The sequence below is a fragment of the Oncorhynchus clarkii genome, chromosome 17 (assembly GCF_045791955.1).
Source record: "Oncorhynchus clarkii lewisi isolate Uvic-CL-2024 chromosome 17, UVic_Ocla_1.0, whole genome shotgun sequence".
In the NCBI taxonomy this organism is placed as follows: Eukaryota; Metazoa; Chordata; class Actinopteri; order Salmoniformes; family Salmonidae; genus Oncorhynchus; species Oncorhynchus clarkii.
Window position 1 is genome coordinate 45,547,022 of NC_092163.1, and position 16,756 is coordinate 45,563,777.

At 42.7% G+C, this 16,756-nt stretch overlaps 1 protein-coding gene across 2 annotated transcripts in view; it reads left to right on the forward strand.

The window, feature by feature from the left end:
• Positions 1-1,701: 1,701 nt before the first annotated feature.
• The window catches only part of LOC139370921 (citron Rho-interacting kinase-like), a 50,606-nt gene continuing 35,551 nt past the window's right edge, over positions 1,702-16,756 (forward strand). The window contains exons 1-11 of one of the 2 annotated variants that reach the window (XM_071110808.1): positions 1,702-1,818; positions 2,002-2,114; positions 2,370-2,511; positions 3,987-4,162; positions 4,450-4,548; positions 6,393-6,535; positions 6,817-6,910; positions 7,189-7,395; positions 7,750-7,903; positions 9,727-9,916; positions 16,310-16,415. In XM_071110808.1, coding sequence (XP_070966909.1) covers positions 2,022-2,114; positions 2,370-2,511; positions 3,987-4,162; positions 4,450-4,548; positions 6,393-6,535; positions 6,817-6,910; positions 7,189-7,395; positions 7,750-7,903; positions 9,727-9,916; positions 16,310-16,415 — 1,404 coding nt within the window. In that variant the 5' untranslated portion in view covers positions 1,702-1,818; positions 2,002-2,021. Of the gene's footprint in view, positions 1,819-2,001; positions 2,115-2,369; positions 2,512-3,986; positions 4,163-4,449; positions 4,549-6,392; positions 6,536-6,816; positions 6,911-7,188; positions 7,396-7,749; positions 7,904-9,726; positions 9,917-16,309; positions 16,416-16,756 lie in introns of those variants that run through there. The other variant, XM_071110807.1, reaches the window with a different exon arrangement.

Here is a 16,756-nt window from a genome sequence, read left to right on the forward strand (position 1 = left end):
CGCCACCCGGATGTACTCGCCGCCCGGATGTGGTCAGTCCAGATGAGAAAAGAGTGTTGCGCCCCCTCAAGCCAATGTCTCCACACCTTCAGAGCCTTTACCACAGCCAGCAACTCCCGGTCCCCCACATCATAGTTTCGCTCCCTCGAAAAGAAAGCACAGGGTCGAAGCTTCAGTGGCGTGCCCAAGCGCTGTGATAGCACAGCTCCAACACCAGCCTCGGACGCGTCCACCTCCACTCTGAATGCCAAAGAGGGGTCCGGATGAGCCAATACGGGAGCATCGGTAAACAAAGCCTTCAGACAACCAAAAGCTCTGCCCGCCTCCGCCGACCACCGCAAAAGCACCGGCTCCCCCTTCAGCAGTGAGGTAATGGGAGCAGACACCTGCCCAAAACCCCGGATAAACGTCTGGTAGTAATTGGCAAACCCTAAAAACCGCTGCACCTCCTTTACCGTACCGCAATGCGGTCACACTCCATCACCACTCCAGATGTGGAAATGCGATACCACAGGAAAGAGACGGCTTGTTTGGAGAACACACATTTCTCGGCCTTGACGTACAGGTCATGCTCCAACAGTTGCCCAAGTACCCTGCGCACCAGAGACACATGTGCGGCGTGTGTGGCGGAATAGATCAGAATTTCATCAATATAATATACCACACCGTGCCCGTGCAGGTCCCGGAGAATATCGTCTACAAAGGATTGGAAGACGGCTGGAGCATTTTTCAACCCATATGGCATGACGAGGTACTCATAAGGTCTGCGTCCGTGCAAATGATTTATAAAAAATAACTTGAGGAGGCGGATGACTTGGAGGGCCGAATGTACCCCTATCCCAGAGATTCGGTGACATATGTCTCCATAGCCACTGTCTCCTCCTGTGACAGGGGATACACATGACTCCTGGGAAGTGCGGCGTTTACCTGGAGGTTTATCGCACAATCCACTCAACGATGAGGTGGTAATTGGGTCACCCTCTTTTTACAGAAACCCAATGCTGGATGATTCTCTTCTCATCAATCCGTCATCAATAACACAATGAAAATTTCGAATTATGTATTAAATTGGTAAAAATGTAAGGCCATGTGGCAAATAATAATGCAGGCACTGGGGATGAGGGTGTGAGCATGTGGGTCTGGGCAGATGAGATGTAATAGTTGTTTCTGTGCGTCTGTAAGTTCAATTGTTGTTCGTATGTGTGTGTTATGTTTGTATCTAGTGTGGGGGCAATTTTTTTTAAATTAAGACAAAAAATGAATGACAACACCTTGTCTTGAATGCAACCATCTAATCCAGCCTACAACAAGGGGAGACACAAATTGTAAAATATGATGTCCATCTAGTCTGAAGGAGGAAATTATTGTCCCCCAAAAAACCTTCCAGTGGATCTGGTTTTAAATGTACTTAAGTAGGCTACTGTGGGAAAAATACTACATTTTCATACTTAATTAAAAGTAAATGCTATACATCAAATTCCAGTTAAAGGAAACCAGACGGCATGATTTTCTTTACAGAAAGAGAGGAGAATACTAGTCTTTCGAACACCAGCCACTGTGTAGTCAAGTGTGTCGCGCGTCAGCCAAGTAAGGAGGGCGGGACTAGACGCCCTTGATCCAATGAACGAGCACTGTGAGAACGTGATGCGATGACGTAATGAGGCGAACAGAGAACGCGCAAAATTCGAAAGTGGACCGGAAGTAAAATCAACCGCAGGTCCGCAGACAGCAGGAGGATCCTAATGTTTTCTTTCTTTTTTTTAAGTATATTGTCCGTTGGCTAAATTTTAGATAGGCTACATTACGTTTTTATTATATGTACGTACTAGGTTGGAAAGTTCATTCGTATTCTATCTCTGTTAGTTTGCTTGCAATGAATGTGTTGAATTATCCAGGGCAAGATAGCTAGTTGACTAGCTGTTATTGCTGCTCATAGCTAACGTACCAGCTGATTTTGTGATTCTAAAACTGATCCTGCTGTGTCAATCTCTGTTGGATTAGGAAAGAGTCAAGGCGTCGGTATGTTTAAATTCAAATATCAAGGGAGTGTGAAAGATCTGGCGTCTCTCGATCCAATGACCAGTCGCTGCTCCCGCCTCAACCACCTACTGCAGGTGAATATTACTGTCTGGTGTAGCTACTTGATGTACTGCCTTTATATATGGGCTAGTAAGAGAGAATAATCAAAACAACAGTAGAAATACATACTCCTAATCATTTGGTTATAAACTTTCTAGCGACTAATATGGCTAATTAGCTCAACAGTTCAATGCAGATAAAGGTTCAGCAAGGTCTGAGATGGTCGTTGGCAAGCCTCGTTTAATTGATAAGAATGATTAATGTATGCCCCTGTTGCTTTAACACTCCAGGGAAAGACATCCAACCATGGCCTACAGGGTGGGGTGAATGTGACGAGGGAGGAGCTGTTGGACGCTCTGCTCCTTCTCTACCAGGAGTGCTCTTCCCCAGACCTGATGAAGATAGAATATGTGGCCAACTTTGTCAACAAGTGTAAGCATTTGATTTGCATCTATCATTTACTACTGAAGTGTTTTAGTAGTAAAGGATATCATCTTATTATACTCCTATGTTTAATAGGGATGGGTATTTTACATGTTTTGACTGTTGGAGTACTTGCTTGTAAAACAAATGTGTGTGCATTTGTCTATAGGCCTATGCCAACAGTGTGCAACAATGCCTAATTTTTCATAACCATTACAGATAACATGGCCCATTTATATATTCAGTCAAGAAAAAAGCAAGTGCCGTTTTAATATTCATTTATTGAAACCGTAATATCAACTGGTTATATCATATTGTGGAACACAATCTTCAGAACCTCAGCAGTGGCGCTTGCTTGTCGAAGCCTATTGCTGTGTAATAGCATAGCCTTGCTTTGTTAATTTAGCAGACAATAGATTCTTATTTCCTTTAGCCCTTATCACAGTCAATTTTATAGAAGAAGAAAAATATTGTGTAATATAACAGAATAAAATAGAACCTCATATTTTTCCCAAGTGACAGAACAGTTAGACCGTGCGAAGGGATGCGCATCTCACGTCTGGAACAGTTATTCTCAGTGATCATTTGAAACAGGGCTCAATTTGGCAAGTTGAAATACCTTTTTTCAGGGTTACAAACCAAGATCTGTTTTTTCGATATACAGGCATTCAATTTAGTTTGTCCTGCCTGTTCTTTGGAGTTTTCTAAATTGGATTAACAATTCCACATTGAACTCTGCATGGTGGTGAATTATGGCCATGACATCAGTTTGGTGAGTTGGCCTATGCTTAATGATTGTGATGAAAATGTAGTTTTTGTTTTAATCAAACAAATGTTTTTGCGTATTTTCAGTTTCGAACTTGTCTATGTTTAGGGTGGTTATAAGCTAAGCTAACCAATTCTTAATGGCACTAGCAGTTTGCAAAGGAGCCTACGCGGATAATAGATAGGAAGCAATTAGTCCAAAACTGCAGCTTGTGGTTGGAACACATATTTTCCTACTTCATTCAACAAGTCCATTTTGAATTTGTGAACTGTCATCATTTGGCAAGGAATGTAGCTTGTGTATCCCATTAGTTAGATAATGTTTTTATAGGCATTGATTTCTGGAGGCCTAATGGGAGCTTGTATGCTCACTCAGCACATGTGTGTGTGTAAGGAGCGGTCAGAACGCAGTTGAGTGAATGAGACACTGAGAGGAAAGGGAATTTAGGGAGAAGAACTTGCAATGCTTGGCTTGGTTTCTTTTTTGTTGTGCCCCTGCAAATGTACATGTACAAATGGAACACTAGAGTCAAAGCAAGTTTATGTTGTCTTCTAGGTGAAATTACACTTGCCTGTTTGGGCAACCACAAAGCGCATTGCACAAAATAGTTTGACAGTATTTGTTGAAAAAAGTTATCTCTGGTTAAAGATTGAGCTTTGACGTCTGTTCGAATACTCAATTACTAATGTTTAACTGTGTATGTGTGTGTGACTCTCAGACTCTGAGGTGGTGTCAGAGTTACATGAGTTGCAGCCTGGGTTGCGGGACTTTGAGAAGCGCGGGGTGGTTGGACGAGGCCGCTTTGCTGAAGTACAGGTGGTCCGAGAGAGATCCACAGGAGATGTGTGTGCCTTGAAGGTCATGGAGAAGGCAGGCCTGCGCTCCAAAGAAAATGTAAGCTACACAATTTTTCACTCTGCTCCAAAAATAGCTATTCGTTGTGGGGGTGGGTCCTCACTTCCATGTAAATCATAGAATTTTCACTTAGTCATGCGTCAATGTCGAAGAGAGACTTTGAAAGTCAACTTAAATGGAAGTAAGTATACACCTTTGACTGAGGAGTCAATCTGTGAAAACTGTACCATGTTTGGAAAATATCCGTTGTTTGTGGTTTCCTGAAATGTAGTTGACAGGCAGGTGCATTCCCTTCCTCTGTAACTCATGTTCTGTTCCTCCCTCAGGTGTTCTATGAGGAGGAGAGGAAGATACTGGCACTGAGCTGCAGCCCCTGGATCCCACGGCTCCTGTATGCCTTCCAGGACCAAGACAATGTCTACCTGGTAACAGTATTGAAATACATAGGTTATTGCCTATGAATTATTTGTTGTGTGATTGACACCACAATGCAATATCAATATTCGACACAATTTGTCAAATCTATAGATATTACTAGCGAGAATGCCCCTAAGACAACGCTGAAAATGATGGCCATGGCCACTCGTCTGTCTCGCTCGAAAACATTCCGTCGACCTTGCTTTCACAGAAAAGTCTCGTTAAAAACAAGGCAATTTGGCTGGGAACAAATCAGATTCCAGATTGGTTATGGGTCAGTACAGCGGTGGGCAATCTATGGCCCTAGGGCCAAACGTGGCCTGTTTTGTACTTCAATATGGCCTGGGACCCTATATTTACATCCGTAGTTAAATGAATTCATCATGGCATTGCGCTCTGTCAATCCAAATGGAACCCGGGTTGCTTTTCAATTTTCTTACATAGTCTCATGCCTCTCCACTGCTATCCATCAGATGTCCAATAGATGGCGTCATGTACCATATTTTGTTTTGGGCTGATAAACAGTACTATAGATTTTCAAAACATGTTATCGAAGCATAGTGTTTGCAGGGTATGGATGCCGCCATGTCTTCCTTTTCATAACAACAACAATAATATAAACCGAATGCATGCATAAATAGCATCTATAGACCTTAGTAGGCCGATAGTAAATAAGAATTTGTTCTTAACTGACTTGCGTAGCTAAATAAAAATAAATAATCAAATTGGTTTTGTTCAAACCGTTCATTAGTTTAATTTTCGTTCCTTTGCAGCCTTCTTTGAGCCGCTATTACAATTTTGTGGCTTGTAATTCAATTTCGAAATCCCAAATGTGTCCCTTCAGCCAAAAATTTGGCATTTTAGTTGTTTTTTTCCCACTTTACCTAATCAGTACAATTGTGTGTTTCCCTCACTGTACTCCGTTTGCTGCTGGAACGCTCTGTCCACTTCTTCCTGTGAATTTAGTGGGATTAGAATATCCAAAACAAATGCCAAGTGAGCAATGCATTGCTGCTCGGAAAGCGAACTGAGTGGCTTAAATTAGAAATGAGTTATTTTCCATGTCTGCTTCAGCTCAGTCAGCCCCCACTCCCAGCTCTGATCTCTGCCCACACTTCCATACTGAGCCCAGAGAAAATACAAAGAATCCATCTCTACCCAAGTGTTAGACTGCTCCAAAGTGTCTCTCAGTACCCTGTTGCTAGGTAACCTCTTTAGAATGCTGCTGTTCATTCAGACTCCCCGACCATTCATGCGCTGCGGTATGCTCCTCCTCGTTGCTGAACTTTTAACACCCCTACTGATAGCTGCTGCCTTTATTGCTTCCTGTTTATATTTAGAATGCATGGAACAACGGCAGCACTGGTAGAATTAATTAGAAACGGTTGCTTTGTTATTTTCTACTCCCTATATATAGCCATGTTATTTTTACTTATTATTTATAGTTGTTATTCACAGTGTATTTATTCCTCACTATTTATATTTTTTATAAAAATGTTATCTTATCTTTAACTCTGTATTGTTGGAAATGGACCCGTAAGTAAGCATTTCACTTTTAGTCTACAGCTGTTGTCTACAAAGCATGTGACAAGTATTTCAATTTAATTTCCAGACACATTTTGGAGCTCTTGGTGGTTTAATATGGGACCAATGACCATAGAAACTGTGTTGTCTGCAATGTGGCGTGGTGATACTTGTCTTTTTTCGCAGGGTTTCAAATAAACACAAAATGAATGAAGCTGTTTGGCCAGGCTGTTGCAAGACAGTTTCCTGTTTGTCTGAAAACATGATTGTCACGTTACTATGCACATGGCCGTGTTTGTGTTTAATTTCCGTGTGTGTGTGTTGATAGGCGATGGATTACCTCCCGGGTGGGGACCTGATGGCCCTGATGAACAGATATGAGGAGCAATTTGACGAGGCCATGGCCCAGTTTTACCTGGCCGAACTAGTGGAGGCCATCCACGCTGTGCATCAGATGGGTTTTGTCCACAGGTGACTTCCAAATTCCACACTTTTAATACACTCAAATGGGCTTCACACCTCTGTACCGCTAATGTGAATCCCCAGAATAACAACGTGACTACTAGTGTCAATGTTCATATACGGTTAATACACCACAGGTATAAGAGAGAAATCCTTCTCGCTCTTTGTAAGATCTCTCACCTGCGTTTAGGTCAAATTGTTTTGTCTGGTCTCGCTCCTCCTTGTCCTTCTGTTCCCATTCGCTTTCTCCTGCATTCTCTCACATCCTCCTCGCATCTTTGCTGTTGCAGAGATGTCAAACCAGAGAATGTGCTCATTGACCGCACTGGGCACATCAAGCTGGCAGACTTTGGTTCAGCTGCCAAGCTCACTGCTAATAAAAAGGTAAAAGCTCACACATCAGAATGAATATACTGAAGAGGATTTCTTATTTTTCCTATTGAATGTGTGAGAAGGTTGTGCCGCAAAAACAAAACAAAAAGCTCATGGAACTACCAAGTTGCTGGCTCCATTGAAACAACATGTGAAACCTGTGCAAGGGATGGATTACTACTCAAACATTGGGTTATAACATAATGCAATAGCAGTTACAACTTCCACATAATAACATTAATTTAGAGATTATTCATGAGGTCAGAGTAACTGAGATGGCTGTTTTGCAGGTGTTTACCCCCAGGGCATCTGTCGGAACGCAGGACTACCTGTCCCCTGAGGTGTTGGGGGCTATGAACGGGGGGTCCCAGTGTAGCTACGGCCTGGAGTGTGACTGGTGGTCACTAGGGATCATCGCCTACGAGATGATCTACATGAAGTCTCCGTTCACCGATGGCACCGCCACCAAGACTGCCCACAATATCATGAACTTCCAGGTAGGGTCCCATTATTATATCTAATACGTACTGTCTGATACTTCTTGCACTGGTCTGGAAGTCTGTAAAAAGGTATGGAATGATAAAGAACTGGTATCCTGGAAAAGTAGGTCATTTTTATTTTGAATCTGCTGGGGGGGGGGGGGGGTTTACCTGACAAATGATGTATGAGGCTGTCCGCTATCTCTTCAGGCAGTCTAAAGGGAAAATAGGCGTAGCAATTTTACACCAACTACAGTAGTCATATCAAAACATTTAGTGATTCTTGACAACCTTAGCTGCCACAGAGTTATCTGAATTCTATGTTTAAGACCGTTGTGACTCTGCATTCTGTCCCTATCGTTTTCCTCCCAGCGTTTTTTGAGGTTCCCCCAGGATCCAAAGGCAAGTAAGCACTTTGTAGACCTGATTCAGAGTCTACTCTGTGGAGCGCAGGAGCGGCTAGGCTTTGAGGAGCTCCGTTGTCACCCCTTCTTCTCCACTGTGGACTGGAACAAGCTGAGACAAGGTGAGCCCTGGCCCCCTCCTAACTGACCAGGGTCGTATTCATTAGCCACCAAATGGAAAACAAGTGAACTTGTCCAATAAGAAACACTTATTTTCATTTTCCGTTTGCGAAACGTTTTCAAACTTATCCGTTGAGTGCCCTGATGAGTACGACCCTGGTTATAAGCTGATCATGGTCCTCTCACCTCAGCCTTGTTTATGAATGTGTGTCTTACATCTGTTAAGTGTTGCAAGGTAGAGAAGAAAAACTAGGGTTTGATTCGGTTTAAAGGGATAGTTCACTCAAACTTAAAGCTGGCATGGTTTTCCACTTAGCTTGGTTGTTGATTCACTAAGACAGTTTTTGGATATACAGTATATTTTGCTTACTTCAGTAAATGGTTTGTAGAGCTCTTTCTTATTGATCGATGGAATGCACACACTTGAAATACAGCACTCAAGCGCTTTCCATGCTTCACTATACTACTAAAGGAAACAAATATTGTACACAGTATACTACGTACAGCGTAATGTGTACACACACACACACAGAGCTGCTGATCTCTCCTCAACATCCCCCCTCTGGACTAAGCTGGCCTCCTGCCAGACCGTAGCGAATCTCATTATCTCACAACTACTGATGCCACTACTACTGTGTGTGTGTGTGTGTGTGTGTGTCTGTGTGTGTGTGATCCCCAGGAGAGCAGGGAAAAGGCTGGACATAAAGCCTGACACTAGGATGAGGGAATATATTAATGAGATAAACGCTTGTGTGTTACAGCTCAGAATCACTCAGCATTGACACGTGGTGAGAATGTCATGAGAAGAATGCCAGAGCCTTTGATTGACCAGATATGTGAAATTGCCTCATTGATGCTCACAATATCATATTGTTGTCAGGGTAAATAGATGAACGACTGGAATTAGAATTACTGTGGACTATTCTATTTCTGGAAGAGGATTTACTGGAATATCTTTCCTTTCATGGAAGAGCTGTGATTTGTGGACCCTGATTGAAAGAAAATTGTTGCTGAATTCAGTAAGAAATGGAGTCCCGTGTCCAAGTACTTGATCATAGAGCTCCTTTGTTTCATTGACATTAAAACACAGCATCAGGATGTTTTGGCGCAGCGGTCTAAGGCACTGCATCTCAGTGCTAGAGGCGTCACTACAGACACCCTGGTTCGAAACCCAGTCTGTATCACAACCGACCCGTGATTGGGAGTCCCATAGGGCTGCGCACAATTGGCCCAGCGTTGTTCGGGTTTGGCCGGTGTAGGTCGTCATTGTAAATAAGAATTTAAAAATTATTTAAAAAAAAAATTGACCTGGGTGGCTATTCACCCACCTAGCTTAATGGGCTATTTGTCAAATATGCTGATCAAAGGAACCTTTGGGAATCCAAATACTGCCTCTGCTTTAAAATGCTCTTAAAGACTACCATAAGATGGTGTGATTGGTGTGCGTCTTAAATGCGTGTGTGTGTTGTGCAAATGTATGAGGCTGGGCTTGTTAATGGTTGAGTGAGTGCAGATAGAGCGCTAGACTATAGGGCTGTGCTTTGGCGGCTATGGCTCCAGCTGATTAGACCGAGCTGCTGCAGTGAGAGAGAGGGAGACGCTACAACGTATGTATGGGAGGGGAGGGGGGGAAGAGCAATTTATGAGTGTGTGTGTGAGAGAAGGAGTGTGTGTGAGAGTGCGCGAATTGCTGCGCTACAGCCACATCGCATGTTTCTTCTCCTCACTTCCCCCGTTTTTTGTATCTGTTGACTCTTTCCCGGCGTATCTCTCTCGCTCATTCACTCTCTCTCCCTCGTTCGTTCTTTTCTCCCTCCTCCCGCAGCCCTCCCTCCCTTCGTGCCGACACTCCGCGCCGAAGATGATACCTCCAATTTTGAGGAGCCCCCGGAGAAGCCTCGGCCCCGGCGAGCGGATGCCCAGCGAGACCCCCTGCGGCCGGGCTTCCAGGGCCAGGACCTGCCCTTTCTAGGCTGGTTCTTCAGCAGGGCGTTGACAGCGCTGGCCAAGACTGAGTAAGTACTGTACCTTGACCTGCGTCTGTCAGCCGAACCCCTCTGCTTGATAGGCGCCATTCACAGGTGGTGGCAGGTCTGATCTGCCTTGAGTAACGCCACGGCAACGCTCTCCAGGTATCATCCAACCATGTCTTTCTATATGCTGCCTGAGTCTATAGGCAGTTTTTTTCCTGCAGTGGCAGTGCTTGGCTGGTGGCTCTATTATGGGCTTGGTGGCTATGTGCTGTGTCAGACAGAATGAGGGGAACTCCTCTCTCTCCTTTCTCGTTGGAGACAAGCCCCTCTTTCATGCGTTCATCCAGTCATAAACACAGACCGGATTCTGACTGTTTTCACCATTTGAAAACAGAGCTCTCTGATTGAGAAAGGTTGGGATAAAGAATGAGACGAGAGGTTTGTCGTCTACCTCTGACTGCTGTGGAGATCAGACACACCAGAGCTGAATGGTAGGAGAACGTAGCTTGCGGATGTTATTGGACTATCAGAGCTGGTTGGTATTCCGGTGAGTGTGTCGATGGCGTGCGCTGCTGTGAGGTGGAGGAGACCCTCCCCTCTCTCCCCTCCTCAGTTGTGTGCATGTTATGGTGCTCTGCCTTTGTTATTGCCGCGCAGTGTATAATGGCTTTGCCAAATTAACAGCGGTGTGGTTTGGTTGGTAATTGACTCAACTAGTCAGTGGCTTGCTGATTCCCTAATAATGTTGCCCCTGGTTGATTTCTAGCACTGACTGTTCCCTGTGGCAGGTTAATTGCAGAATCTGTGGGTGATGATGCAGAAAAGGAACAGAAAGAAGAAAAGGAGCACAAAAAATATGAAACAAAGGGCAGATTAGATTAGTCAGAGAAAGGAGGGATGCAGATTGGTGGAGAGAATGTATTTCTATGGAAACGAGGATGTTTTTTTGACCCATCTCTGTATGTCTCTCTTTCTCTCTTTCTCGCGCTCTCGTTCTCTCTCTCCTCCCTATTTTACATTCATATATTTTATTTTCTCTCCCACGATGCTGCATCTCCCTAAGACACGGTGATCTGTTTTTGGTTTCATTTTTTGCACTTCTTTTAATGGTACCAAACAAGCAGCGCAAACAAGACACAGAAGCTGATTGTGTTAACATATGAGGGCTTGTTGTATATTAAACTGCTCATTAAGCCCAATTAGGGAAAAATGCAGAGCAATCCAGGCAAATGGTCATTTGTTTAGCATAGTGGAAGCAGATGGGAGCTCCTGTAGCTGACAAGTGCTAACATGTAACCACACAGAGCCTGCCCAGCCATCCATCCTGGCTATCTATGAAAATGCAGCCAGCGCTGGCTGTTGATCTATGATCTCTGCACAGTGTGATGGAGGCAGTGATGCCCATCCTGTGTGTTTTGCTGTTCGCCAGGCACCGTCTCTCCCAGGGGCATTGTGATGATGAGGGAAGTATGTTGCTCAGTACGCATTCAAGGAAAACTGGTGCTGATTTTTATGGATGCGTGTTATGTCATGTACCTGTGTTTTTGGCATTTCAATGTATCAGCCCGTTTCAATCTGTACTCATGTAATGGTGGTCCTGAGCGCTCTAGGAAATGTGCTGTTGTGTTTACATTGCAATTTTTCTCATGGTTTGTTTGTCGGACCATATGTCGTTATGTAAACAAGATTCTGTGATTGCTAGACATTGACTTGTTGCGGATAAAAGGCTGTGCATGATGACGTAGTGGACATGAAAATAACTTTTGCGGCAAAATTCCTATGTACCGACTACAAGTTCAATGGGTTTCCATCGGATTTTCAATTCAGATGGTTTTGTCACGCAGAAAGTGTTCAGACCCCTTGACTTTTCACAAAACAATTACGTTATAGCCTTATTTTAAAATGGATTACATAGTTTTCCCCCTCATCAATCTACACACAATACCCCATAATGACAAAGCAAAAAACATATTTTAGAAATTTTTGCAAATAATTTAATTTGTAAAAAAGTTATAAAAAAAAATAAATGAAATATGACATTTACATAAGTATTCAGACTTTTTACTCAGTACTTTGTTGAAGCACCTTTTGGCAGTGATTACATCCTTGAGAGTTCTTGGGTATGATGCTACAAGCTTGACATCTATTATTGGGGAGTTTCTCCCATTCTTCTCTGCAGATCCTCTCAAGCTCTGTCAGGTTGGATGGGCAGGGTCGCTGCACAGCTATTTCCAGGTCTCTCCAGAGACGGGTTCAAGTCTGGGCTCTGGCTGGGCCACTTAAGGACATTCAAAGACTTGTCCCAAAGCCACTCCTGCGTTGTCCTGGCTGTATGCTTAGGGTTGTTGTCCTGTTGGAAGGTGAACCTTCGCCCCAGTCTGTGGTCCTGAGTGCTCTGGAGCAGGTTTTCATCAAGGATCTCTCTGTACTTTGCTTTGTTCATCTTTCCCTCGCTCCGGACTAGTCTCCCCGTTCCTTCCGTTGAAGAACATCCCCACAGCACAATACTGTCACCATCATGCTTCACCGTAGGGATGGTGCCAGGTTTCCTCCAGACGTGACGCTTGGCATTCAAGCCAAAGAGTTCAATCTTGGTTTCATCAGAACAGAGAATCTTGTTTCTTATGGTCTGAGAGTCCTCCAAGCGGTCTGTCATGTGCCTTTTACTGAGGAATGGCTTTAGTCTGGCCGGTCTACAATAAAGGTCTGATTGGTGGAGTGCTGCAGAGATGGTTGTCCTTCTGGAAGGTGCTCCCATCTCGACAGGAACTCTGGAGCCCTGTCAGAGTGACCATCGGGTCAACTCCCTGACCAAGGCTCCCTCCCCCCCCCCCGCCAATTGCTCAGTTTTGCCAATCAGCCAGCTCTAGGAACAGTTCTGGTGGCTCCAAACTTCTTCCATTTAAGAATGATGGAGGCCACTGTGTTCTTTGGGACCTTTTTTTTGGTACCCATATCTGTGCCTGTACACACTTCTATCTCGGGACGATACGGACAATTCCTTCTACTTGGTCTTGGCACGTGTGCTCTAGCCAACAGCTTGCAGATACAGTGCAGGTAGCCTATAGCCTACATTATGATATTTTTATGAACAAAAAGGTTTGACAAACTGCAGCCAAGGATCTGTCATCAGAATAAGACCCTAGATTTTTATTGGAAAGGAGAATCAAGTTCATCACCTTGCACTTTCACCACTCTGTGAAAAGTGTAGCCTCATAAACTGCATGGACCACACAACATACAGTGCTTTCAGAAAGTATTCACACAACCTTTTCCACATTTTGTTCTTACAAAGTGGGATTAACATTTTTATTCTGTACAGGCTTCCTTCGTTTCACTTAGGTTTAGGTTAGTATGGTTGAGTAACTACAATGTTGTTGATCCATCCTCAGTTTTCTTGTATCACAGCCTTTAACTGTTTTAAAGTCACCATTGGCGTTCATGGTAAAAATCCATGAGCGATGTCCTTCCTCTCCGGCAACTAAGTTAAGGACGCCTGTATTTGTAGTGACTGGGTGATTTGATACACCATCCAAAGTGTATTTAATAACTTCACCAATAGGTGCCCTTCTTTGAGGCATTGGAAAACCTCCTTTGTCTTTGTGGTGTAATCTCTGTTTGAAATACACTGCTCAACTGAGAGACCTTACAGATAATTGTGTGTGGGGAGGAGATGGGTACAGAGATGAGGTATTCATTCAAAAATCATGTTAAACACTGTTATTGCACAGAGTCCATGCAAATTGTTAATTAAGAAAACTCCTGAATTTATTTAGTCTTGCCATAACAAAGGGGTTGAATACTTTTTGACCGAAGACATTTGAGCTTTTCCTCATTATTTTTTAAATTACAATAAATAAAAAAACAATTCCACTTTGACATTATGGGGTATTGTGTGTAGGCCAGTGACACAAAGTCTCAAGTAATGTTTAATTCAGGCTGGAACACAGCAAATTGTGGAAAAGGTCACACAGTACCAGTCAAAGTTTTTAGAACACCTCTCATTTAAGGATTTTTCTTAATTTTTATTATTTTCTACATTGTATAATAATAGTTAAAACGTCAACACTATGAAATCACACACATGGAATCATGAGGTAACCAAAAAAGTGTTAAACAAATCAAAATATATTTTATATTTGAGTTTCTTCAAATAGTCACCTTTTGCCTTGATGACAGCTTAGCACACTCTTGGCATTCTCTCAACCAGCTTCATGAGGTAGTCACCAGGAATGCATTTCAATTAACAGATGTGCCGCCTTAGAAGTTAATTTGTGGATTTTTTTTCCTTCTTCATCCGTTTGAGCCAATCAGTTGTGTTGTGATAAGGTAGGAGGGTATACAGAAGATGGCCCTATTTGGTAAAAGACCAAGTCCAGATTATGGCAAGAACAGCTCAAATAAGCAAAGATAAACGACAGTCCATCATTACTTTAAGACATGAAGGTCAGTCAATATGGAAATGTTCAAGAACTTTGAAAGTTTCTTCAAGTGCAGTTGCAAAAACCATCAAGTACTATGATTAAATTGGCTCTCATGAGGACCGCCACAGGAATGGGAGACCCAGAGTTACCTCTGCTGCAGAGGATAAGTTTGTTAGAGTTACCAGCCTCAGAAATTGCTGCCCAAATAAATGCTTCACAGAGTTCAAGTAACATACACATCTTAACCTCATCTGTTCAGAGGAGACTGTGTGAATCAGGCCTTGTTCGAATTGCTGCAAAGAAACCACTACTAAAGGACACCATTAAGAAGAGGAGACTTGCTTGGGCCAAGAAACACGAGCATTGGACATTAGACCGGTGGAAATTTGTCCTTTTGGTCTCGAGTCCAAATGTGAGTTTTTTGGTTCCAACCATCTTGTCATTTGTGAGGCGCGGTGTGGGTGAACGGATGATCTCCTTATGTGTTTTTCCCACCATAAAGCATGGAGGAAGGGTTAAGGTGTGGGGGTGCTTTTCTGGTAACACTGTCTATGATTTATTTTGAATTCAAAGCGCACTTAACCAGCATGGCTACCACAGAATTCTGCAGCGATACACCATCCCATCTGGTTTCGGCTTAGTGGGACTATCATTTGTTTTTCAACAGGACAATGACCCAACACAACTCCAGGCTGTGTACGGGCTATATTTTACCAAGGAGAGTGATGGTGTGCTGCATCAGATGACCTGGCCTCCACAATCCCCCGACCTCCTCCAAATTGAGATGGTTTGGGATGAGTCGGACCGCGGAGTGAAGACTGTTGAAAAAGCATTCCAGTTGAAGCTGGCTGAGAGAATGCCAAGAGTGTGCAATGCGGTCATCAAGGCAAAGGGTGGCTATTTGAAGAAACTAAAATATAAAATATTTTGGTTACTGCATGATTCCATATGTGTTCATAGTTTTGAGGTCTTAACTATTTCTACAATATAGTAAAAATAAAGAAAAACCCTTGAATGAGTAGGTGTTCTAAAACTTTTGACCGGTAGTGTAGTTCTTAACTTGTCTACATTTGGCAAGTTTACCAACAAATTTGTGCTTTCCATCAGGCCCGTCGTGGCATTTTGTTACCTGACATGTACTTGGATGGAAACCTGTTTACTCACAGCTTTTATATAGTAGGGAAATACATTCTGTAACAGGAAATACAAATGGTTAAAACATAATGCTTTTTGATGAAAGCTATAAAAACACGTTTTCCATCGGAGCTGGCCAGAAAAGTGACATGTGAACAATGGATCAATATCCCTGTGCATTTCATGAGTTTTATACATAGCACTTCATTTCTCTGATATAGTCTACTGTATCTGTAGTGGTGAAGGTAAGACACTGGGAGCAAGATTAGCCTTCAATTTTAAAATATAGCTTGAAGAGGTAGACCTAAACATCATGTGTTTAGTCATTTGCCAACAAAAACATAGGCTTCATTGTTTTGGGGGTTATGATAATAACGTCACTTGTTTTTCTAAAGGGAATTGTTCCATCCTACAAATTCAAGCGGTTGATTTATTGTAACTTCCCTTTAATATCTTAATTAATATCTTGATTACTATGTTAATCATCCCTCATCTTATTGCCACAAACTAAGCTTCTAAGCATGAGGATTGACTTCAAAGTCATTGTCTGCCAAATCCAATTTAACTTTTCAGTTTGACTCAACGTAGTCAAGATGGACAGTCATTGTACCAAATTATATTGAGAAGAGAAATGGGCCTAGTTTGCTTTGAATTAAATGGCATTAAAAATGTGTTATTATTGAGCTTGAATTGCAGTCATGTAATAGCCTAGTCAATGTCCTATAGTCTGGATTGAAGAAACTATTGAATGCCAGTTAGAATCTGACATATTTGTCAAACTCGTGGAGCACAACCCTTTGCATTCAATTCAAAATGAGATGTGAATGTTTTGTCAGAATGGTGCAATGAATGTGTTCTCCCATATGCCTTGTCCCAGGTCAGTGGCTTCAGGCCTCAACTCTCCTGCCAAAACCAACTCCATGGAGAAAAAGCTTCATATTAAAAGCAAAGAACTTCAAGAAACTCAAGACAAATGTCACAAGGTACTGTGCTGCTTAATTTTTTATTTTTTTATTTTTTTCCTGGAAATGGGCCACATGTAAATGATTCTGAATGGTGGTCTATATCTAAAGTCTCCAGGCACTATTTAACCTGAATGTAAACAAATCTTGACACTCCCAACAGTATTCACCTTCTCCGATGAGTTGTTTTTACACACTGATTTTTAAATGATGATCTTATTGAAATATCTCATTGGAATCCGAGAGAATTAGGAGGTTGTCGTGGAGTTTTAAGGTCCATACGTCAGCGTAGCATATGCATGGCATACTCTCTAGATGGATATTGATTTGAGTGCTATAATAACCAATATAGTAAAAAATCT